Consider the following 24182-nt stretch of genomic DNA (forward strand, 5'->3'; position numbering starts at 1 on the left):
TTAGTGACCAGGATTACACAAAAATGCTACAATGTAGATGTAATGCTTTCCATCCAAAGGATTAGGGTGCTTATTTGCTTTTTCGTGCCAAGTGTTAGATGAGCGGATTGAGAACACTTATATATCTGTTTGATCCATAAGCTTATAGCCAGCAGCTGATTAGCAGTTAGCCCATCTATGTCCAAAGGTAACAAATCCCCCTACCAGCACATTACGTCTTGTACATACTTGTAGTTTTGTTGTAGGTCATGTTTTGTCATTACTGGCCATCTATTCAATACTTTACTGTAAACTTTATTGTGCTATGTAACATGGTAATGAGCCTTAGAGATGTTAGAAGGTGGCTTTTGTTACCTTCACACAGATCCAGGTTACCTGTTTCCCCGTCTCCAGTATTTGAGCTAAACCAAAGCAGCCAGCTCCTGGCATTAGCCATATAATGAATGGAATGAGATGTGAGTGGTACTGACTGTCTCTTATTGCTTAAGGACATTCCTCCTGTGTTCATTTTTTTTATTTTTTACAGGGCAAGCAAGGAGAGAAAGGCCCTGATGGAGCACCTGGACCGCCAGGCCCTGAGGTTTGTGTTTATGGCTCCATTGAATGTGTTAGTGGTTATTTCAAATAGATTGTATAAATTACAATTTTTTTAATTGATCATTTCAGGGTTTCCCTGGTCACATGGGACCACCAGGGGAAAACGGCCCTGAAGGACCAAAGGTGAGTAAAACGCCATCTCTATTGTCTGGTGTATGACTCAAACCATGAAACAGAAAAAGAATAATTGTCTTCAGCTGCAGTAGCGGCTCCTTAAAGCTTTAGCTTTTTTGCTAAAAACAACAAAAAACTGCTGTTAAAGCAAAGTTTCATGGCCGACAGTATTGCCTTCCCTGCCTTTCCCTGCCGCTACTGTTTCTAGCAGTGTAAGTGTAAATGTCACATTTACACATTAGTATTAACTTCACTTTACCCATACAGGGAAAACCAGGGGTCAGAGGTTTACCAGGGCCAAGAGGTTTGCCTGGCTTGGAGGTAAGCCCGTCAGACACCGCCCAAGTCAAAATGATCCCAAAGTGCCCAAAAGCCATTAAATGTTGTATGCCACAAGGTGTGCTTATGTCCCCTAATATAATTAGTGCTAACATCAACATCATCTGTTTCCAGGGAGATGAGGGGGCAATCGGACCACCGGGGCCAACAGGACTCGAGGTAAGTTATTAAACAAACACCTCCATAAGTTAACTGATATTCTTAAATGATGCATCCCAGAGTTTGTTGTATCTCAATGCGAGTTAATATGAAACTTATGTGAGCCAAAAAAGCAGGTCATTATTATGGATTTTCTGTGGTTTGCCTCAGAAAAGCTTGAGCTATGTTGGGCTGTAGTTTTATTGAGGTTGCTGTGCCTCGTCTTTGGATGCTTTGCAGTGAACAACTGCATGCAATCGCTGACCTTGTCCACCAGGGGGTGATAAGTGCCACCATGTTTATTGGTGCTGAGATTTACAGCAGCCCTAAAGTGCTAGAAGATGTTAATGGACCACTGTAGAAATGTGTTGACTTGATTTCCCAAATGCTTTATTAAATGTTTACAACTATAGATGTTTTCAATTCTAGTCACCTGACATTTTAAAATGTATCCACCATCCTAGATGCTGCCTGTTCTTCTTCTTTGATCTAATTCCTTCTCCCAATCATCCTGACCCTTCTTTCACTCTGACCCCCCTCCACACTCCCCACTGTCACCCACCCACTCTCTTCTCATTCTTCTACCCCTTCTCTCCTCCATATGAGGGAAAGTGGTGTATGACTCCTTCAGGAGAGGTTATTGATCTCTGGTCATGTGTCAGGGGTCGGCCTACTCCTCCACCTCATCTGGCCCCACAAACAGCTGTCTTTTACACTGCTCTGCTCAGAATTACACTCTATTTTTACCCCATTCTTTCTTTTATAGCAGTTCCCACATAAACCTTCTCAGTTGATCTTTTTTTCAGACATAAATTAAAATCAGATGGTAAAGACATCATAAATTCTGACAGCTCATCTTGTCATGTTACAGCTAAAATCTGTATGTTTGCTGTGTGTTTTTAAGTGAAATATACTATTAGCCGGTACAGTCTGAATTTCTGGAATAAAATGTTGGAATTGTTGAGTCACTCGGTCTTTAGGAGTTTGGCTTACACATTTCTGACCTGGAGTTATTGCTGGTAAAAAAGCACTTAGACCCCCCCCCCCCCCCAACTGTCTGTTCACAGCCTGACAAAATGTACTGTCAGCATTACCTGTACACACCATTGCATATTTCAGTGGCATACACTGGGGGCTGCAACATCTGCAGACGACTTCCAAATGCTCTCTACAAACTTTCATAGGAAACAGATCCTTTATGTTCCCTGAGAAACTGTCATGAATGGTAATGATGCATTAACTGGCAGTTGAAGATGTTATTCACTGTTTATCATTTTATGCATTGCTATTTTTCAGGGGAGAATGGGCAGAGAAGGATTTCCTGGGAAAGTTGGATTAGAGGGAGTTAAGGTAAAAAAAAAAAACTACTCACAGTTTTTTTTTCCCCAAACTATAAAACATACTGAAATTATTTTGTAAACAAATGACTAGTAATATATTTGTGTATGCAGGGTGAACTCGGTGTCACAGGAAATGTTGGACCCATGGGAGAAAGAGTAAGAAATTCTCATATAGCCACTTCCTGTACAGTGTAATTACACTTTTCCAAACCATATAGGCAAACATCGATCCATTCATCAGTCCACTGACCTCTGTGTTTCAGGGCTTGGTGGGTTTCGTTGGACCTGTGGGAGAGGCAGGACTGGCAGGCGAGAAGGTGAAGAAACATTGCTCTGTCCTTGTAAACTTAATATGAGCTGTTACAAGTCTTTAAAAGGTGAAGACTGAATGTTGTGTTTATGTGTTGTCAGGGGGACAGAGGGGAGATGGGCCTTCCTGGACCACCTGGAGAAAAGGGGTCAACGGTAAGATACTATGAAGAAGACCGCATGATTTTGGTTTGAGACAAGTGAAAATTAAAAACGTCAAAATATACGATTATATTCAATTTGATGGGGGGAAATGTCATTAGGAAAATTTCCATCTTAAACTAAACTGTGTCAGTAATTCCCAGGGGAATATATTGATGTATGTGACTATGATAATGCTCCAAAAAAAAAGAGGAGAACACCCTCCATAGATAACTTAGGACCATGTTTTCTAAGCCGTGGTTTGGCACTTGGCAGAAGGCCTTCAGCTGGAAAAAGCCAAACATTGGTTTAAACAAAGGACAAAATAGTTTCCTTCTAATCATTCTGCTAGTGGATGATATTTAATGACCTTAAGAAGTGCTGACTTCTAATTCTAAAACACCAATGCTATTAGGATTTGCTCATAGGAGTAAATAGAGGAAGGAGGATGATAAATTTACAGATATCGATCTATTGTTTGTCTTCAGCCTGTTGGGCCCCTAAGTGCCCCTAAAGGTCCTGGGCTTCTTTAGACACACACTTATCCTGCTCTTTTAAACAGAACAAGAGGCTTCTCTGTCATGTTGTGTCTTTGTCTGATGTGGATGATCGAATATGTTTAACCAAACCCACACACATTTATTAGAAATCTCTATTGGCCCATTCTCTCAGATGAATAAACAGAAACAGACCTTCTGGAAAAGCGCACATGATAGAAACTGAACAGCAGTGATGAGCAGACACTTATAGTGTAGCTATTAACAGAGAGCCCATACTGCCTTCTGTGCTATAGGTTTGCATGATGGAGAGGCTCTATTCTACTCAGCTAATCTGAGTTGCCTGCCCATTTTATCGTTATGGCTTTACAAATGGCCAAAAATGAGGTCCAGTGAGAAGCGATAAAAAGCAGCCAAAAGCAGTATTGTTTCAGATAAATATCCATCCTCTCTGGCTCTCTGGTTTTCTCCCCACATTGTCTCTTGTAACTACATTAAATGTGCTTTCCAGTGAGCTTTTCTGCAGATGTATGTACCTACGCTAGTGTCCATGTAGGCATGTGTGCGGTTGTAAATCCAGTTTATTTTATCAAACAAATTTAAACTTTTCAGAATACAGATTTCTGAGGAGTTGGTGTCTTTAACATCTTCACAATAAAAACTTAAATAGAATGTTATTCATTTATCTCATTATGTTCCCAGGACCCTTCTGTAATTGTGTAAGCATTTGTACAATACCCTCTTGTGTGTCAGTTGTAATGTATGTGTCATGTGTCTGTGTATATGTGATAGGGTCATCCAGGGACACCAGGGCAGACTGGACCTACAGGACTACAAGGAAGACCTGTAAGTCATCATTCGTTATATTTTGCAGGTGATACTCAATAACCAATGAGCTGTATGGTCTTCAACCACAGGGACTATATCTAAATTTTGTCTGGGGCTTATTAGTACCAAGTCTGGCTGTGTGAGAGGAAACTTTAATGCACAGTCTGCAGTAAAGGTTTCTCTGAGCATTATGAGAGCTGGCAGTCTCCTGCTGAACCTGTCAGTCAAAAGCCCAACACCTATAACCAATTAAAAGCTGTCCCTGTCTCCCCCTTTTCCTCCTGTTCTGTCCTTGGCGTTGAAGGCAGGAGCCACAGAGCCACCAAAACAAACATAAATATGGGGCTCTGGGGTGCAGCAGGACAGGATTCCAGAGCAGGCCCTTTAATTGTGCGAGTGACAGATCTCACAACAAACCCCATAGTGTTTTCCCGAGGTCAGGCTGCCCCTCAGGGTCAACAAGCAGAGAGCTCTGTGATCTGTCAGTGTAAACCTTTTTTCCTTTGCCCCTCTCTCTTCCGCTTTATCCCTCTCTTTCCTTTGTTCATCAGGGGCCCCCTGGAGCGACCGGGCCAGCCGGTACCAGAGGACCCAAAGGCTTACGGGTAAGTTTGAAGTCTCTCACTTCTTGTTTTTGTAGCTAAGGTGCTAACTGGTGGTCTGCAGTGCATTTATCAAAGTTCTCAACCTTAATAACAGATCCTAAACTTGGCAAAAGTGCAGATACACATCACTGTGCTGATTTGGTGTATGCTCTAATATGTGTTTATAGAAGCCATGTGTTACTGCTGTTGTTGAGCTGTTGGAAAAACCTAAGAGGGTGAATATAATGAAGTGATATGGAACAGCCTCTGAACTGATGTCATGCGTGTTTAATGGGAATGGGAGCTTGCATAACACATTCTCATGTTCAGAGTCAAAGCCTCAGTCTGTTTCATCCTTTTCAGAAGTTAGTGCTGATTACAGTACTACAGCTGGAGGAGCTCCAGTGATGTAAAACAAACTGCTCATTTTTTAACATTTCCTATAAATGGAACAATGACTACTACAGTTATAAGAAGGCTCCACCATCAGTTTAGCTAAATGACATTTGTCATGGAAAAAGTGACTTTTGTGGCTATTCTGAAAGTCGTTGCAGATAGATTTAGCGAACAAGTTCATTTTGCATTACATCACAGTAGTAAAAACATGATTTAGACATTCGATATCTGAGGCCATCCAGTGGACAGATGTTTTTATATCAGACCAAAAACGCTAAATCACTGTATGTTGCACTTTCAGCTGTCATGAAAATTGAATAAACTTAGTTTTCAGCTAACCCTAGTACAATATATCAAATTGTGACAAATGAATGCTTAATATTGCACATTGTTCCTTACAAATAAAAAATATGATAGATGCTAATGCATCTATCATGCATTAGCATGTTAGTGACCTGATAAGTGATTGTCCTAAAGTCTGACCTCCAGAAAATCATGCAGCGAACACATCCTCAAATTCACAATTCAAAGTGGATTTAAGATGATTTAGTTAAGAAGTAATGACAATAATCAATGAAGATGTAAATCATGGTAGTTGTAACTGTCACGGTGATACATGACACAGTACGACTGATGTTGCTGAGTAATTCTTTCTGTCTTTAATTTATTTTCCCTCTTGTGGTGTTTATATCGCCTCACTGATCTTTTTCAAAAGCTTTTAAAAGACATTTTTTTAAACTACCGTCCAATGTGCAGCTGGAAAGTGGGACAAAATAGCACTGAACTTCATCTGAGGCAGCTATGGGAGATGGGCTCTCTGTGGTTGGCCTCGACACACTCTCATGTCTCAAGCTGTGTTATCAATTAATACTAATGTCAGCAGCCACTGCCAGTAAATCTGTCTGCTGTCTCATGACTTATGTTATATAGTCCAAGCTTAGAAACCTGAGTGTAGCAGACTGGAAGACAGAGAGGTGGTTGTCTCACAGACATGCATGTGTGTAACCACAGACGCACACTCATGTCTCATCCCCTCTCCCTGAACACACACACACACACACACACAAACACGCACACACACGCCTTGCCTCAAAAGCAGTGCAGCAGCTTCTGGATTTGCAGTTCTTCATGTATTGCAATGCAAAACAACAATCTATTTTATGTCTCTTGATGAAGCAAAAGGAATGAGGGCATTTTTCCTAATGCTCCATGTTAGAAATGGTGTCATCCATGTCCCAGACCAGTCAGAAAAACACATCTTTGGGTAAAATTAGACACTTTTACAGATCTTACGTCGTCATGGCACTTGGCTTTGTTCTAACATGAAAGATTGTGGACTTAGAGAGGAGAAATAAAAACTGCAGGAGATGATACCATTAGACTAAATACCTTTAAATAGATGTTTTTGATTGTTTTGACTTCGTGCACATGCTGTTCCTTTTCTGCCTTTGTTTGAAAACATTCAGGCAGTTATGTTACAAATGAATGTAGCTGAGTGTAATTAATTCACTTTGAAGCATAATATTCAATTGTTTCCATGGCCTGATAGGGCCAAATATTTACCCTACACATCGGCTAATCAGGCTACGTAAACATAACCAGTGGGTAGCGAGTACCCCAGACAGGAATGTTAATGAGCATTGCTCATCCAGCTCTATGTATAATAGGCTTACGGCACTTTAGCAAGCGGCATTCTCCACAGGCTAGACCCCCACTGTGGCCAGTCAACTACCACTAACACAACAAGGCTGCCTGTGTGGCTGCATCTTGTTATACTTGCTTTTCCCCTGAAAATAATGATGGAAGTTAAAGATGGAGGAGTTTACCACTTGTTAATCATTACTGTTGTAATCATCAAACATTATCAGCTATAGAAGAGCTTTTCAGTGTCACAGAGTGAGGATGTTCCCCAGTATAGATGAGAAATCTGTCTGGGTGCGGGTGTAGAGCAGATAGACTGTACTGGTCCACTGTCTGGCTCCATTTATTACCACTGCTCACTGGACTAGCAGGCCTTTAAGGACTTTACATTGATGACTGTTTGATAGTTGCACACAGAAAAGTAAACCATCAGACTGTTCTGACACTATGTGTAAAGTGCAAGTGTAAATAACATGTACCTGCATGTCTCCAGACTGATTGTAGTATTAAAACCATGCATACAATGGAGAAATAGCTTTCACTGCCATTTGTGACCTGTAACACTTTTGACATTGTTCTTCTAAGCACACACACACACATATTCACATTTACACACACACTAAATAACATCAGTCCCTATTTATCCTCAAAGGCACTGTAGCCTCCACATTGCCCCTGGCATGGGGGTATTATCACTGTCATACTATACAGTACTGTTTGTTTACATTTTGTTGTGGCTGTCTGGCTGTGTTACACTGACCTCTGTTGGTGAAGTGACAGCTATCTTGTGTTTCAGGGAGCGATTGGGCCTGACGGTCCAACAGGAGAGATGGGGTTAGAGGGCAAGAAGGTAAAACTATGATTTTGATTGTGTTCATTTATTGGACCTTTTCTTGTTGATGCATAAAAGTAGAAACATTCACATTGTTAAGCTGCTCAGACACAAGAGTAAAGACTATAAAATAACATATAATTGCAAAAACATTTCTTCCAGCATACATAGAATCACATTTTCAGAGGGAATTATTCCTGTAGATCAAAAATAGTAAGCTACACATCTTCTCCATCCACTTAGAAGGACATAAATATACAGTAAACTGACATGTCTCAACACAGAGCTTTCTGTCATCCCTCACTCTGCAGGGGCCCGATGGTCCTCCAGGAAAAATAGGTTTCCCTGGACCACAGGTAAAGCACTGGGGTACTTTTATACTTTTCCTCTCCTTCCTCTCATATATTTTTTTTGGTACTCATGTTCCCCTGGAGAGGCTAGGCATCAGCATGATTTAGAAGACCTACATGTTACCAGCAGTGTGAGGCCCAACATCTGAAACAGTATATTGCTATGGGGAAGAGAACTGTCCTTGGGAGCTTTCTGCAGACTGCGGGCCAGATTTACATACATGACAGTGGAGTACAAATTGTTTCATGGCTCATTGCTGAGATTTGAGAATATTTACTCAGGCTGACATCCTCTTCTGAAACTGAGCTCCACTTTGTATTTGATCATTTACCATTACTGAAAATCGTGGTAGTAGGGGCCAATGACTCATATTAAGAGCCAATACTAAACAATGAAGGAAAGACCTAAACCAAGATATATTAAAGATATGTTATGCCAAAATATAATGTAAAATCTGCCACTTGCCGTTGCTCAGTGGAAGTTAGTGAGTGCGTCCAACACCGTCTACTACAAAAATGAAAATGCAATAGGCACTGCATGCCTTCCAACATCTAATAAGCAGGACTTCACACATAACATAGATATATATATATATACACTTAGATGTCACATGAGCCACTGTCCATTACAGTGATACATTTATTTACTATCTCATTCCCAGGCCTTATGAATGTGTGGACATGAGACAATATCTTGTCCCACATTACATTATCTCTTTCCCACCAGTGTTAGCCTTAACACATGATTTTGATTTATGTAGATTTTACATAGGTTTAGCTTCCTAAAGTCCAAACATTAGCTACATTTCAGGAAATGAATCTGAATAAATATATAAATTACTGACATTCTCTAATCAACTGTATATTTTATCATACTAATAATTCTGATATACCTCTTGTCTTGTATACACATTTTTGCCTACTATATCATAGCCTTGTAGGCAAGTTCAAATGCACCCAATGTCTAGTTCAAGTCTAGTGGCCAAACGATCACAACTATTTTTGCTTTCTTAGTGTTGTGCTATAAAATAGTTAAATGTTTATTTACATGACATAATAATATTATATATGAAAAGGGCACACCACTAAATGAGTTAAAGCACTTTTCTTGTGCTAATGAACCCCAATAGGAGCTTATCCTCTTACATCTTCTTTTTATCGTGTCCTTCCAGGGGAAGATTGGAGAGTCAGGGGAAACCGGGCCTAAAGGTTTTCCTGTGAGTTCACTCTGCTCATATATAGAAATAATATTCATACCTGTACATTTACTTGTATACTGCTGAAGAGACTAAGATGCAGCACCAAACAATAACATTTATATTCTGTACCTTATGTTGCATGCACAGTGTACATTATTGTGTTATATTATTTAAGCAGTAATGTGTGTTGGAGTCTATGAAATACTTTCTATGAACTGTATATGGCATTAATTCTGCAAAAGAGAATTACTGACCCCTCTGTCTCCAGGGTATCCAAGGACCCTCAGGACCTCCAGGGGACAAGGGAATAGTGGGCGAGCCGGTATGATCCTCTAACTCTCTCCCCATCTTTAATGATTTGGTTTCCACATCCTTTCTGCAGCTTTACACCTCCCCTGATATGTCTTAAGATCCTCAGCTATTTCATCCTGTTCCCCTCTTGCCTGAATTCTGTTTTCTCACTTGCAGTCTCTTCCCTTTTCCTTAAACATACTTGCTGGTTTTATTGGAATCTCTTTGGCAACAAATAGCCAGTTTCTCTGCCCAGGCCTGTTAGCTCCAAAATATCACAGTCAGGAGGTCATTTACGAGACGTATTTTAGTGATTATTAAGAATATATTTGACTGTATTAAACATTTCCTCTAGAGCAGCCAGATATTTGTGTCAAATTGTCTCATCCGTCACTGTTCAGCAGTGCTGAACTGATCAGCTTTCAAGGAAAATAGACGTGATTAATGCCATAATGGATGAAACTCTTGCTTTACAAAATTGCTAGTGATTTTATTTTATGAGCAGAGAAGGGAAGTGATAGAAAACATGTCACATTGCATTGTGATTTTAGCTCACCAATAATAGTGACAGGGACCCAGTTTGTTTTGTTTTTATTGCTATGAATGAACCACAGGCTGATATTCTCCTGTTTTCTATGACATAAAACATAAATGTCTAGTCAAACAGGAGGTGTGAGGGGAAAGTAGAGCCAGTATGGCTGCCTCATTACATACACATCATATTGTTAAAATAATCTTCTTCCCTCCTAATCAGTATCCATTTTCTCATCTCTTGTGCTGCACAGCTGCTTTAAGTTCATATCAAGCAATATGAATTGGAGACTACATGAGTGACCTCATTTGTATTATTACTATTGTTTGGACTAGATGCAAGTCAATCATGATGTATATATGATTTGATGCATAGAGACACATTCAGGGAAAAACTGTGTATAGATGGTTTATTGACTTCTTTTCTATTGGCTCATCCTTTACCAACTAGCCAGAGGTCATATTTACAGTTCTCATTAAATGATATCTGATGTGGATTAATCCACATCCTTAGATTTTTCTTATTTTCAATCCTGATTATCACTCACATATTTGTGTTGTTATCTGTAGGGACCACCTGGGCCACCAGGGACTGTGGGACAATTAGGAGAAATTGGTCACAAGGTGAAAGACTTTGCAAACACACACACATACTGTATGCATGCATATTTCTCATAGATAAGGCCACTGGTGTTCATCTGTCCATACTCACAAGGAGTATTGAATGCTATATGGTAAAATATGTGAAATCAGTTGTTTACTCTATCCCAGTAAATCAATCATGCTCTCTGACTGACTGATCTGTCCAATTAAACTAATTAACCCATGTTACATGTTCTTTTTGTCATGACACTACATACTGAAGCTCACCCCTAACATACTGTGATATCTAATGCCAAAGAGTCATTAGCTATTAGAGTCATCAACAATTCATTTCTAAAATCAGTCCTCTCTTTAATTTCTATTTGTATATAAGGGTCCTCCAGGCAAGGTTGGGGAACCAGGACTGCAAGGCGAGCCAGGAGAAAAGGTGAAACAATATATTGTTGAGGATTTTACCTCGATGTATAGGTTTTATTTTTATTGCCGTGTTTATTTTATACTTTTACATCAAAGTTTAATCTTTGGGTTTGTTACAGGGAGCCATTGGACCCGCTGGGAACATCGGAGAGCAGGGACTTATAGGACCGCGAGTATGTTTATTGACAAATAAACTATCACCTATGTTTAATAAGTAGAGCTACTGTTCATTTTATTAACCTGTGTGTATTTGTGTGCATGTGTACAGGGAGAGCCAGGCCTCGAGGGAGAAGCTAGTCCAGCTGGTCCAGATGGAGCCAAGGTGGATTTTTTTTTCTACAGTGCTGTTTTATTAGGCTATATCGACAACACCTCCAAACTAAAGTTAGAGATAGCTCTAACCTGCTTTTTAGATGATTGACATACATATATGTATTAAATATTGAAGAGTGTTTGTCTTGTGTTCATGCTCAGGGTGAAAAAGGTGACATGGGCCAGGAGGGTGACAAAGGAGAAAAAGGTGAAACTGGATTAAAGGGAAAGGAGGGCCCACCTGGAATTCCTGGACTTACTGGAGTCAGAGTAAAGCACCAGTCTCTCTGCAAAAATTATACACACAGATTTTGTAGCATGACTCTCATGGACTCCCTCGACTTCAATTGTTTCTCAATCTTGTTTTCTCTCTGTAGGGTCCAGAAGGGAAACCTGGCAAAATTGGGGAAAGAGGCAAACCAGGGTCAAAGGTATTAACGTCAAATTGTTTTTGACGTCACTTTAATCCTCCTGTTACACCAAAATATTTACACACAATGATACAGATGCAATGTAATCAGCTGTTCTAATATATGCTTTGTGTATTTCAAGGGTGCTAAAGGTCATCAGGGCCACCTTGGGGAGACTGGCCCAATGGGGAAGACAGGGCCAACAGGATTTATTGGTCCTAAGGGGTCCAGAGGAACTATTGGACATGTGGTAAACAGTAACTATATAGATATTTATCAATCACTGTTAAATCACAAGCATTTTAAGTAATATCTTTAAACACATTAAATAATACCTGATGTGCCTGACGACACAACATCTGTGCCCTTTAGGGGGCTCCTGGTCGAATGGGTGAACAGGGGGAACCTGGTCTTGCAGGTTATGAGGTAAGATACCCTGTTATACATATGCGTCTGCCAGTGTATGAACATTAAACATTATATAGACATTTTATGGTACGGTTATAAACATTTGGTGTAGACATTTTATATAATTTCTTGTATTTCTTGTATTGTCTATGCAGGGGCATCAGGGATCACAGGGTCCCATGGGGCCTCCAGGACCAAAAGGTGAAAAGGTACACCTCGTTCACTTTCTGTGTAACACTGGTCTCTAATTATTCTTCCTTATCTTATGTCAGATCCTGTCCTCTCAGTATATCCCAGCATCAGTCAGACACTGTGACTTTAGAAAATTTGGATTGGCAACAAATCACCTAAGAGTGGATCAGTAAGATCAAGTGTTTTCAGTGACCTATAAAAAAACAAGTATCCCAAAATGCACCTCTCTCTGTAGGTGGCTTTTACTGATTATCCTTGTTTTGGTTGATACCTCAGCACCTTTTTTCAAGACAACACTGTTAATGCATTATGGGTTTTAAATTACAGAGACACCTAATTACACAAGCATGTGGATGTTGTTGGTTTTTTTGCTGCAACATCATTTTGAGTCATGTGAGCAAAACTAAAAGTAAGATAACATCAAGTAAACAGCATGCAACAAAAGCTAGATTCAGTGTACTGAATTTTCACTGTTCTGATCTTTATCTGCAGGGCGAGCATGGGGATGACGGGAAAGTAGAAGGTCCTCCTGGTCCACCAGGCGACATAGTAAGTCAAGCCTGACTTACTTTTTTCCCTCCTTCTACTGTTTGTCTTTTATGATGTTGCTGTTCACTCTTTTTCTTTTATATTTACAAGGGTCCTCCAGGTGACAGAGGAGAGCGAGGTGAACCAGGAGACCCAGGGTACAAAGTAAGTACATACCATCATCCCACATTATCTTAAACTCAGTGGCCGTGATTAATAGGGAAATATTCTGTTGCTATTTCTCAGGGTCAGGTTGGTGTAGATGGGGAAAGAGGCAGACCTGGAGCTCCTGGACAACCTGTGAGTGTCTATACACAGTTCTGTTTACACAAACAAACAGCAGCCATGCTCACACAGCTTGCCTTTATCTGCTCTCATTAACATACCTGGCAATTTCAGGGCCACCCTGGACCTCGAGGGCAGCAAGGACCCAAAGGGGCTAAAGGAGCTCAAGTAAGCATGTCAAACTAAACAAATTCATGTGTTTGCTGTCTGTAATCGTGTATTACATTAGTTTCACAACAAAAGCATCTAGTGCAGAAGTCAGTAATCTATCTGAAGTAATGTTATAATATAGAAGTATTGTATTTGTTACTTCTGGCTTGAGAGCTGCTGTAACAGCAATGCTGGTCTAGTATTTCTTCTGTTACTTGGTAGTATACAGCAGGTTTTAGAAGTTCTGCACCTGGTAGAGTGTTGTTGTCAGTGACAATGATTTAGGAAAATAATAATAATCAATTTTACCATTAATGCACTTTGTTCTCATCATTAAGGGTCAGAAAGGCAAAAAGGGACAGACAGGACAAAAAGGAACCAGAGGACCTGAGGTAAAATCCTAAATTTTCTATACATCCACACCTACTGCACAAATTTACAAAATTTCATTACAACTGACAAATATTTTTCATATCTCAGTATTTTTAAAAAAGTTTGTAACTAGAATAATAGAGTAAAGTAGAGTAGAGTAATTTACTTAAGTAAAGACAGATGAAAGGCATTAACTCTCACACTTGGTCTAGATTTCTTACTATTTCTTCTCCTCAGGGTGGGGTTGGTCTTCCTGGGCCCAGAGGTGTTGTAGGCCGAGAAGGGCAGGAGGGTGTTCCAGGGGTGGATGGAGTCCCAGGGAAGGATGGGGTTAAAGGCATGCCGGTGAGAAATACAAAAACATCCCAATAACACAAAGAAAATCTGTTGGACAAAACAACAAATTTGCTAAGTTTAAAGACTTGCCTGTGGTGGGTCAAACAATTAGGGTAATCAAACAGTGAATGTTTTTTCCCCTTGAAACCTTGAAAGTAATTGTGACTTTCTATTTAATGAAGTGTATCTTGTACTATAACAAGCTAGTACTAACGCTCTACTTTAAATCCTATATAAAGACAAAAATGCTGTTTTGTTTAAGGGAAGTGTCAGCCTTATATTATTTTCTTGATATGTATCTAGGGAGAACATGGTGATGATGGAGAGGCTGGTCTTCCTGGCAAAACTGGCTCACGTGGCAAAACTGGTGTACCTGGACTTCCGGGAGATCAGGGGTCCATTGGACCAAAGGTAAGGGGAATGCTATTCACATCAGAACACCTAAAAAGTACTACAAATGGATATAATGTGCTGTTGTGCAAGAGATACACTAGTACACTAGTACACTAGTACTAGTACTGCTTTGAGTTTTAGATGAATGCCCATGAGTGATCTTCACTCAGTGACTTGATCATTCTTTCAGGGTGAGCAGGGTCTTCGAGGCCAGAGCGGACCTCCAGGGAAAACAGGCTTTAAAGGTGGAATGGGGCTGCCAGGGCCACAGGGAGACCAAGGACCTAAAGGACAACCTGTGAGCAGCCAGTCATTTTTAAAATATGATGTCTTTTTGAAGGCGCTGTGTTTCTGATTCTTAAATTCTTATACAGGGTGATACTGGGGAACAAGGTTTTCCAGGGATTCTGGGAATCTTTGGACCAAAGGTATGTTCAGCACCAAACAGCATCACATATTTCACACTTAACATGATTTCCCAACAGCTATAGGGCTTGGGTCACATACATCTTATTAAATATGGCCCATTCATTGTAAATCAGACAATACAAAATGATTAAACTACACGCATAAACAGTTGCACATACAGTATGTCAATCTATGTGGAAAGTCTATTTTACTATATATAATATATATATAGCAAATCTGTCAGTATTCAGTAAGGAAACACGGATCTCAGGTGGTGCTGTCTCATCACCAGATTCAATTGACAAATACTTTGAAGCAAGTCAACATAGGTTCTCCTCACTTCCTGCCTACAATCTGTTCCTTATGATCCCTTCTGGAACAGTCCCATGATCAGGAGTTTTAACATTAGTTTTAAACACTATTGCTATGTGACACATGCGTTTATCCTGTGTCTGTCTCGGCTGTCTCGTGATAAAGATTGATTGTATTTTACTGAAATCACCACTCAGGGCTTAAAGCCAAAACCTGTTAGGACAGATTGCTGGAAACATTGTCTTCACTATGGAAATATTTAGTGTTGTCAGATGTTCCATAATGAGATGTAGATATACTTAGAGATGGGAGCTGCTGTAGGAAAGAACATTTTGAAAAACTGACACAAGGAATTCCAATTTTAACAAGGTGTACGGAGTCTAGTGTGAATACATATTTATCGCTGCTGCTTTCAGGGGCCTCCAGGAGACTTTGGACCAAAAGGCATACGGGGGCCAAAGGGGCCAAATGGCATAATGGTAAGCAAACTAATGATCTCAGTTATGTTGATGAAATCCACTGGAAACTCTATTTAATTGTTTTGCTCCTGTTTTACTCCATCAGGGCAGAGGAGGATTAGCTGGCCCTGTGGGAATTATTGGTCCCACTGGAAGTGCAGTATGTATTATACAAATATGAACCTTAACATTTTCCTCAGCAGTTGTTCTTCCAGCTTAGTAACTGTGTACATCTCTTTACAGGGTCCTAGAGGAGAGAAGGGCAATCGTGGAGAGACTGTGAGTCTTCTTGATCTCTTAGCACATCTGTGCATTTCAGTTTATTACACTTTGTTTACATTGTGTACTGTGTGCAAGTTGATTTGATGACCGTCTTATCTCTCTGAACAGGGACTCCAAGGACCAAGGGTATGTTTGTATAGCATTGTTTTTTTTATTTATGAGTCATTAGTATTTTAATGTAGATATTTGATTTACAGTATGTGAGCCCAACAACATTTTTGTTTCCCTTCTTTATTAGGGATCTCCTGGACCTCGTGGTCCCCCTGGACCTCCAGTAAGTTTTTTATCTTTAAATGTTTAGGCAAATGGTAAACACATATAATGTCATATTTGAGTTGCATCGTTCATTTTATGAATAATTGTTTTTCTTCCCTTTAGGGTCCTCCAGTTGTCCCTCCATCCTTTGTAAGACATGTTATGTTTTCTGATTTCATTACATTCAATAAGGCTTAAAGTAGTTTATATATGCTGTGCATGCTAATGTATTCTCAAGAACAATATGATGGTATTGATGAAATAAGACAGTAAGAGTTTATTATTTTGTTGCAGAAAGAAGATGGTCTTCTGTTTGTGGATTCACACATGTCACTCAGGACTGAGGTTAGTGATGTATGACGTCACTATATCTCTGTATTATTTTGTCTTTTAACTTGCTGAAAACTGCATTGACGTTTCTTTCTATCTTTCAGAATAAGCCAGTGATGGACCTGCCGATGCTGGACCAGGGTGCAGAGATCTTTAGGACCCTCCACTACCTCAGTAACCTGATCCAGAGCCTGAAGAACCCACTGGGCACTCGGGACAACCCTGCCCGCATCTGCAGGGACCTGCACAGCTGTGAACAGAAGCTAAAAGATGGTGAGGGCGTGTGTGTTGTATTAGAGAATGTAATTTTATGTTTACATAGGCCAAAGATCTCAAATTACTTTTCATTTTTTAGGCACTTATTGGATTGACCCCAACATGGGCTTCTCGTCAGATATGATAGAAGTGTCCTGCAACTTTACTGGAGATGGACAGACATGCCTGAAACCAATAACAGTATCCAAGGTATCAAACACACAAAGGTCTACAAAATCACAAGATTTGGAGATTAATAAATATTACGCACACAAGCAAACATCATTAACCATCAGGTCCTTTTGTGCTTGACTGATCAGCCAACAGTCAGTGTAGGTCGTGTCCAGATGAATTTCCTGCATTTGCTGAGCTCTGAGGCCGAGCAACACATCATCATTCACTGCCTGAACATCTCAGTCTGGAGGTCAGCTGAGGATCAACCAGCTGCTCAGGGATCTGTAAGATTCAAGGCCTGGAGTGGGGAGGTGTTTGAAACAGGAGGAGAGCTTGAGCCAGAAGTGTTAGAAGATTCCTGCTGGGTAGGACCAATATGTTGTCATCTGACTTTGTGCCCTTTAACATCAAAATTTAAAAGTTGGCCTGCTCAGCTTGTCCCATTCATGTTTTGGACTGTCTTTTGTATTTGGGTTTTAGGTAAAGGATGGACGCTGGCACCAGACTCATTTTGTGTTCCACTCCCTGGACCCAACCCTGCTTCCTGTAGTTGACATCTACAACCTCCCAAACACTGCTCCTGGCTCACATTACCACCTGGAAGTAAGTCCTGTCTGCTTCCTGTGAGCGCTGAGCATAGAGGGATGGATCATCACCTCTAGAAGTCACCTTCATGTAGGCATGGACATTGGAGCAGTCTTCTCCAATCCATGGCTGAACACTGCTCAAGCGAGAACAAGCCCCCCCATCTCCCCTGCTCCAACCAGATCCTGCTTCACTCTGCCAAACTCCCATTGGACTGCAGACACAGAGTGAAGAAGCATGGGGAGCTGGGGGGACAGAGAAGAGCTGAGGAAGAGCAGGGGAGTTTGTGCACTAATAGCTTCTCAATATGGCAAAAGTATCCTCAAGCTCTTCAAGAAGGATCTCCACATGTGTGCCCACTTGGGAAAAAAAATGTCTCTATGCCACATAATCTCTCTAGAACATTACCGAGTGAAGGGAGACCAAGGCCAAGTCAATCAGCGTAACTTATTTTGTAACTTATTTTTGTAACTGTATACAGTCTGTGTACTTTTTTGGGAATGCCAATAAAATTTTGTCAGAAGAGAGAAATTAAAGTAATTGGGATCAATTAAATGTACATATATGTATGCATATTATTAACTTTTATACATGTGTATCTTATGTAAAGAAATAATCTTCAAGTGCAATAGAGAAAGAGAAGATAATTTGATATTTTAACCATATTTGGAAGGATTTTTAGAGGTGTCATTTTATTTGCCTTTGGTGCTCATCTCCTTGTGATTTTCTTACCAAGGCAGGCTCATTCACTTAAAAGTAACAGAATTCACATCTATATTTACTCGTGGACCACAGGGAGATCAAGGTTTTCAGGTTCTTCCCTAATGTGGGAAAAATCCAGTACCAGTTCAGCTCTCCGTAAATTACAGCTGAAGCCACAAACTAATGCGCTCAAACCGTCCAAGTGGACAAAGTCTGTGCATTAAATACTAATCGCTATACTTATCATTCATGCATTATTGAACTGGATGCCACTGATGATTAGGGAGAATAAATGTGGTTGTGGAGATTGGTGGTCAGAGTAGGAACATATCGAGGTATATGGTGCTCTAGTTCTCAGTACTGTTTTATTAATTTCTCTTCAACTGTGGAGTGTGAAATCAGGCTTACATGTTTCCTTGCTTACCTAAATGAATTATCATTTTATTATGATATAAGATAGGGGGGTATTACTACATGGTAATAATACGCCAATAATCTCTTCTTCTACCCAATATATGGCAGACATACAGGTATTGGCAATCCTTAGAGGAGAACTGAGCCACAGTAGAGAGGAGAGCAGGTCCAGGAACCAAGAAAAACCCCATCTTTAATCCCATCATCTCTCTGTAATGCAGGGTGCTAAGTAAATGATCTAAGGTGCTAACCATAGTGCTACAATTACACCACTTTGATAAAATAGTTTGATGTTTATAGTGCATGCTTTTCTTAGATGAGTAAAAAAGGCCATATAATATATTGCCCTGGCTTCCATAATGCACTATAATGACAGTATTTCATCCAAAACTATATAGTTCCCTAATAGTCAATCTTCTGTTGTTTATTGCAATTTACAGAGAGGCGTATTCTAGGGGAAAAATTTTTCAATAAAACACCCCCCACCCCCCCCCCCCCCCTCACAGCTGTATGTAATAATTTTAGCAACACAACTAGTGGAGATAGTTTTGATTCATTTCTTTATTGTAGCTGAACACAAATGTGTATAATTGTTCAAACCTTGCTGTATACAGTGGATCCCCTCTTGCTAATTTAATGTTATTTAATATTAACGTGGTTGGCGACTGAGCAGATTTCTATTGGTTAAAGTGATACTACTCTTTCTGACAGCTTTTTCTATCAGTTTGCCCAACTGGTCTTGGAGTTTATAGATTTTTTTATGTGTAAATTTGGGACTCCAGAGAACAAATTTATTGCAATGTTAATTATCTTTTATTTTTTTAATTTTTGTTATTTTGCCTGATGTTGTTTTTCCTCTGATAATCAACCATGTACTGTACCAAGATTCTGTGCTATTCTATAACTTTTTTAGGAATTATGCAAATATGTGAAAATAGTTTCTTCTTTTTGTAAATCTGGTGTAGACGTTAAAACGAGCTAAGAATACCTCACATTTTTACACATGACTTGGAACAAATATTTTCTATTGCCTTTATGAAACCTGTTTGGAAATATCAGCCAAATACATCCAACAAGACCATTTTTGGTGCCTACACCTTTTATCTGTCTACTCTTTATTCATTGTCCATTTGTTCAATAAATACTTTCAATTTGTGTGTGGATTGTTATTCTACATCTATTTGGATGCCTGGAATTGCCACAAAGAAAGGGAATTTAATACCTGATGTATGAAATAATTTAGTAAACATTTATTTTGACACTTCATCAGATGTTTACTGCAAAGTACTTTTGAAGCCTAATATGTATCTAAAGGTACAATTAACAGTTGCATATGTTTTAAATCATTTCACGCTTGCTTGCTGGAAATTTGGCCTGTAAAGGGAACCTAAAGGGCACAGGTGTTTCTAAACATATATGCTATCCAACACCTAATTTTAACATTGCTGGACTGTGTGACTGCAGACAGACCTAACTTTTTCCACAAGGTAACAGAAAATTCTTAAGCCAATTAATCAAAACAGTCACATCAGAAACATAGAGACAACAGGAGAAAGTCATGTCCCTGTAAACTTCATAAAGACAAAAGAAGTGGAGTAAAGAAGAGCACTGCCTCGTGGGGGAATGATAATGTGCTCAGACCATGGCCAGTTAAACCTGTTTGGAGTTTCTGTGACAAAAATTTGGACCTCTGCTGACTGCATCTATTGTCCTGTCTGGAATAACACTACAATATATACAATTTAATAGGGACATGTCCAGGGTGAGGAAACTAGTACAGAGCCCTTCATGACACGGCCACCACTGTTTACATTGCACTTTGTTGGTATAAATTTCCTAACAAATCTGCAGTTACACATTATACAAAGGCCCAACTGTAAGAGAAGGCGATGCGCTTTTTACACCACCATCACACCACTTCTCTCCTTTTGCAATAAAATACTTACTCCAGAGACGATGAACAGGTATACCACATGATGTCGCTAGAGTTGATAGATTGATTTCATGAGTAGTGGAGCCATGAAAGTTATAGGCTAGATATTTTGGCCCGTTTCTGAATTTTGGGTAATAAAATTCTCAGACTAAGTCATTATTGTAGACTGTACTTATACCAAATGCTATAATTAACCCATTTCAGATGTTAATTACGCGGCGCCACCATGCAACACACCCATCATGTATTCATCACCACAAACATACAAGTCATGTTGCAGCAGAAGAGACTTGTTAAAATCTTCATGAATCTGTAAAACACAAATTATTTCTCACACTGCTTCAGTTTTGTTTTCAGTTTTTTATTAGAAAATAAATATAGTATTTTATTTAAAATGATAATAGCACAGAGTTCGGTTTTCTAACAACTTACATCCTCACATTAATCATTCTAGTGTTTCAACCGAAATTCAAATATTTCCTACACACCTTGAAGGCAGCACTAGTTTCCAACGTTCACAATGGTGACGTCTACAAAATTGTAATGGCGGTAGCCTGGACTGGTTTGAATTCCATCCCGCTTTTTGGAGTTTACACCGCGTCTGGACGGTAAAATGTTGTATTATTCTGGTGGGAACACAAAATAAACAAACCAATATTATGGATTCCGTCGTGGGGGACGACCTGACGCTTCCCGTTGACATCAACGGAAGGTAAAACTACCAACGATAGCTAGTGAGCTAGCGTTAGCATGTTGCTAACTACCAAGCAACTAACGCTATTACTCGCTGCTTGGGCCGTGACTACTAACTGGAACAACACAGAAACAACACAGAAACACTGAAGTTGCTATGCCATTTGTAACTAAGCTACTTTAGGAGTACTACCAATAGTTAATTTAGCCACAATGCTTCTTGTAAAATATAACGTAGTTTTATAACGCTATGTCTCACGAGAGGTTAAAATTAGCCTTTCTGTTTTTGGTTAGGTGTTTGGCATTTGACTGACCATACGTTTGACATCTAACATTAATATATAGTAACATATATCTGTAATGTCGTTTTTTTCAGAGAAGACCTAGCTAAATAATGTTAATCTAGGTGGAAAAGGGAAAAGTTAGTATGTAACGTTAGCTTAACGTTAGTTAGCTACAGACACAACGGTGCACTTGACGTTATGTGTAATGTTAGAGTAAATCCGTTTGTTTGACAATCTAAAACATAATATTATATGACCATACCCGTACCAATGCGCAAATGTATGTCTGCTTTTGAATAAAGTACTTTAATCAAACCGAGTAGCTAAATTAGGTTTACAGAAATACAATAGCTTGAGTGAATAACCTTAGTTTTTTTTCTGCTGCACGTTTTCCCCCAATAACAACACAGATCAAATGTAATGAAGATTTGGGAACAAAACCAAAGATGGACTAAGGTTACCCTTCACTAATACACAAAAATGCAACAGAAACGTTACATTAACGACTTTAATGAACGCCTGCCATGCATAGTTTGGCACTGGTCGTACCGTTATAAATCATAGTCGGATCATTGGATGTGATATCACCGCGATTGGTAGGTCGGCTCGTTGACTTGTCACAGAGTGAAAGAAAGCGGAAATCATCTGAGCCAGTTTTTCAGCGGGGTTCACGTTACAGCAGCGGCACCTCCCTGCACTTTGTACAAACTGTAGAGTTAACATGCAATATTTGTTATGCTTTTTTCCTGCTTGCTCTCCATGACACGAGAGAAGAGCGTGATTGTGGTAGGTGAACCCGTGCGTTTTTTGAGCGTTGTTGGGTAGTATTTGCTGAATATAGCTAGTCTGTAGCTCTTCATACGCCTTTGAACACCTTAGTTATAGTGTCCTGGTATTTAAATTTGTAGTATCCTTGGTTTGTGTCCTTTCAAATGACCTGGCCCAGCTGTTCTATGTAAAAGCAGTCATCCAGGTGGTAAGCGTGCTTCAGTAATCCAAGATTGTTAGCTGATATGTGTGGTGTAAATTACTTATTCGGTAATTCTGAAACCTGATTCACTTTAGACATTTAGTTAAAAAAAATATGGCTTCACATACTGCCAATCGTTTAAGTTATTGTTTTTTATTAACTAACTTATAAGTAATATTGTTGTGGAGTGCTTTTATGTTCCCCGCTAGCAGCTGAACACAGTGAGAAAAAGAGGAAGTCACTGTTTACAGATTCTTAAACAGTTTCCACTGTGTGCTGCAGGGTTACTACAACTGCAGCACTGACCCAACTGTGTCACTGTTACTGACCATCAGGTCAGACAGGTGTTTCACTGTCATCTATCAGAGAGGTAGTTTCTATCAAAGGTATTTCACAGGTTTATGTCTGATGGTTTTACTTCTATCATGCTCATGTAGTGTAGAGTGTTTCCTCTCCATTGATGCAGGAAGGGGTTGCTTGGCATGTGAAACCTCAGTGATGCAATAATCGTCAACACGTTTTTGCAGAGGATTAATATCCTGGCTTTCATCTTTTATTGTTTCATCTTGTATCACAGGGAATGTTGGATCAGTTAAACTAAAGGCTCTTTTTTATGGTTTATCATTGCCAGAAGCCTGATTACATCTCCTGTGATTCAGTTTTGTTGAAGTCAGATATTTTCAGTTGTCTGTGTATGTTATTTTCTTCAGTGGGGTTACCTTTATAGTGTGCTGGGTGTGAAAGTAAAACAAGGATGAGGTCAGAGCAGTGCCCTCATGGTTTACATGTTCAGTCTGAGACTATGGAAGATAGAAATGAAGTGTGAATCTAGCAGGGACGTTCAGAGTTCCCAGAGTTGCTTGAAAATGGGTTTAAAGTCTTGTCTGTTTTTTTTTTCTATTAAAATGCAAAACATTAAATAGTGATGTTACTGTGACATTTTTTATTCTTGAATAGTAATAATTGCATGACGAAATGTCATTTGCACATACACCAGCTAGTATTAATTCTTAATTCTATGTAGTTTACAACATTTAGTAGTGTAGTTATGTCTGTAAAAAGTATAAGCCATCTTCATATGTTTACATGACATAAACAAATCATTATGGAACTACTAATCTTTGCTGAGAAATATACCACAGAAGTAGAAGAGCTGTTTTGTTTCCACTATCAGAGGTAGCATGGGAGGAAGTTATTCAATGCTGGACAATATATTATTAGACATAAAGGTCAGGTCTTAACGAGAGCTTGGACCTAAAGAGTGCATATAATTACCCTCTGAATGCAAATTTTTTTAGGAGAATTTTGCATTAAAGCTTAATAAACTGCATAACTAAATATACAAGTCATACATTTGTGTCGTGGCAAAGCAGCTTTGCTTCCTTTAGTGTCAGTGTGATCCAGATGTGTGTTGCTTTTGTTTGGTGCATTGTACTGTGTGAGTGACAAACTGTGCCATCACTATGTGATGCTAAGCTCATCAGAGCCACAGTAGTCTACTTGTCCACCAATGAAAGCCTTCTTCGTCCGCTGGTTTGCTCTCCTCCTGTCTGTCTGAACTTGAGAGCTAGGCTGCCACTGGCACATGGTCGCA

General features: G+C 39.5%; 2 protein-coding genes across 8 annotated transcripts in view; both read left to right on the plus strand.

Moving 5' to 3' along the window:
• Nucleotides 1-19735, plus strand: part of col27a1a (collagen, type XXVII, alpha 1a) — a 59364-nt gene extending 39629 nt beyond the window's left edge. Inside the window, exons 19-61 of the mRNA XM_026298322.1 lie at nt 527-580; nt 667-720; nt 979-1032; nt 1165-1209; nt 2485-2538; nt 2640-2684; nt 2792-2845; nt 2940-2993; nt 4268-4321; nt 4855-4908; nt 7721-7774; nt 8068-8112; nt 9279-9323; nt 9574-9627; nt 10698-10751; nt 11104-11157; nt 11267-11320; nt 11416-11469; nt 11622-11729; nt 11837-11890; nt 12012-12119; nt 12242-12295; nt 12433-12486; nt 12962-13018; nt 13109-13162; nt 13244-13297; nt 13397-13450; nt 13771-13824; nt 14042-14149; nt 14444-14551; nt 14724-14831; nt 14908-14961; nt 15670-15732; nt 15818-15871; nt 15955-15990; nt 16102-16119; nt 16232-16267; nt 16372-16398; nt 16543-16593; nt 16683-16851; nt 16934-17043; nt 17154-17372; nt 17488-19735. Coding sequence (XP_026154107.1) covers nt 527-580; nt 667-720; nt 979-1032; nt 1165-1209; nt 2485-2538; nt 2640-2684; nt 2792-2845; nt 2940-2993; nt 4268-4321; nt 4855-4908; nt 7721-7774; nt 8068-8112; nt 9279-9323; nt 9574-9627; nt 10698-10751; nt 11104-11157; nt 11267-11320; nt 11416-11469; nt 11622-11729; nt 11837-11890; nt 12012-12119; nt 12242-12295; nt 12433-12486; nt 12962-13018; nt 13109-13162; nt 13244-13297; nt 13397-13450; nt 13771-13824; nt 14042-14149; nt 14444-14551; nt 14724-14831; nt 14908-14961; nt 15670-15732; nt 15818-15871; nt 15955-15990; nt 16102-16119; nt 16232-16267; nt 16372-16398; nt 16543-16593; nt 16683-16851; nt 16934-17043; nt 17154-17372; nt 17488-17634 — 2895 coding nt within the window. The 3' untranslated portion in view covers nt 17635-19735. The remainder of the gene's footprint in view (nt 1-526; nt 581-666; nt 721-978; nt 1033-1164; nt 1210-2484; nt 2539-2639; nt 2685-2791; nt 2846-2939; nt 2994-4267; nt 4322-4854; nt 4909-7720; nt 7775-8067; nt 8113-9278; nt 9324-9573; nt 9628-10697; nt 10752-11103; nt 11158-11266; nt 11321-11415; nt 11470-11621; nt 11730-11836; nt 11891-12011; nt 12120-12241; nt 12296-12432; nt 12487-12961; nt 13019-13108; nt 13163-13243; nt 13298-13396; nt 13451-13770; nt 13825-14041; nt 14150-14443; nt 14552-14723; nt 14832-14907; nt 14962-15669; nt 15733-15817; nt 15872-15954; nt 15991-16101; nt 16120-16231; nt 16268-16371; nt 16399-16542; nt 16594-16682; nt 16852-16933; nt 17044-17153; nt 17373-17487) is intronic.
• A 1434-nt stretch (nt 19736-21169) lies between these two features.
• The window catches only part of cdk5rap2 (CDK5 regulatory subunit associated protein 2), a 29001-nt gene continuing 25988 nt past the window's right edge, over nt 21170-24182 (plus strand). For 6 of the 7 annotated variants that reach the window (XM_026296978.1, XM_026296985.1, XM_026296979.1 and 3 more), the window contains exon 1: nt 21170-21353. In XM_026296978.1, coding sequence (XP_026152763.1) covers nt 21301-21353 — 53 coding nt within the window. In that variant the 5' untranslated portion in view covers nt 21170-21300. Of the gene's footprint in view, nt 21354-22257; nt 22405-24182 lie in introns of those variants that run through there. The other variant, XM_026296984.1, reaches the window with a different exon arrangement.

Source organism: Mastacembelus armatus, chromosome 12, assembly GCF_900324485.2.
Source record: "Mastacembelus armatus chromosome 12, fMasArm1.2, whole genome shotgun sequence".
In the NCBI taxonomy this organism is placed as follows: domain Eukaryota; kingdom Metazoa; phylum Chordata; class Actinopteri; order Synbranchiformes; family Mastacembelidae; genus Mastacembelus; species Mastacembelus armatus.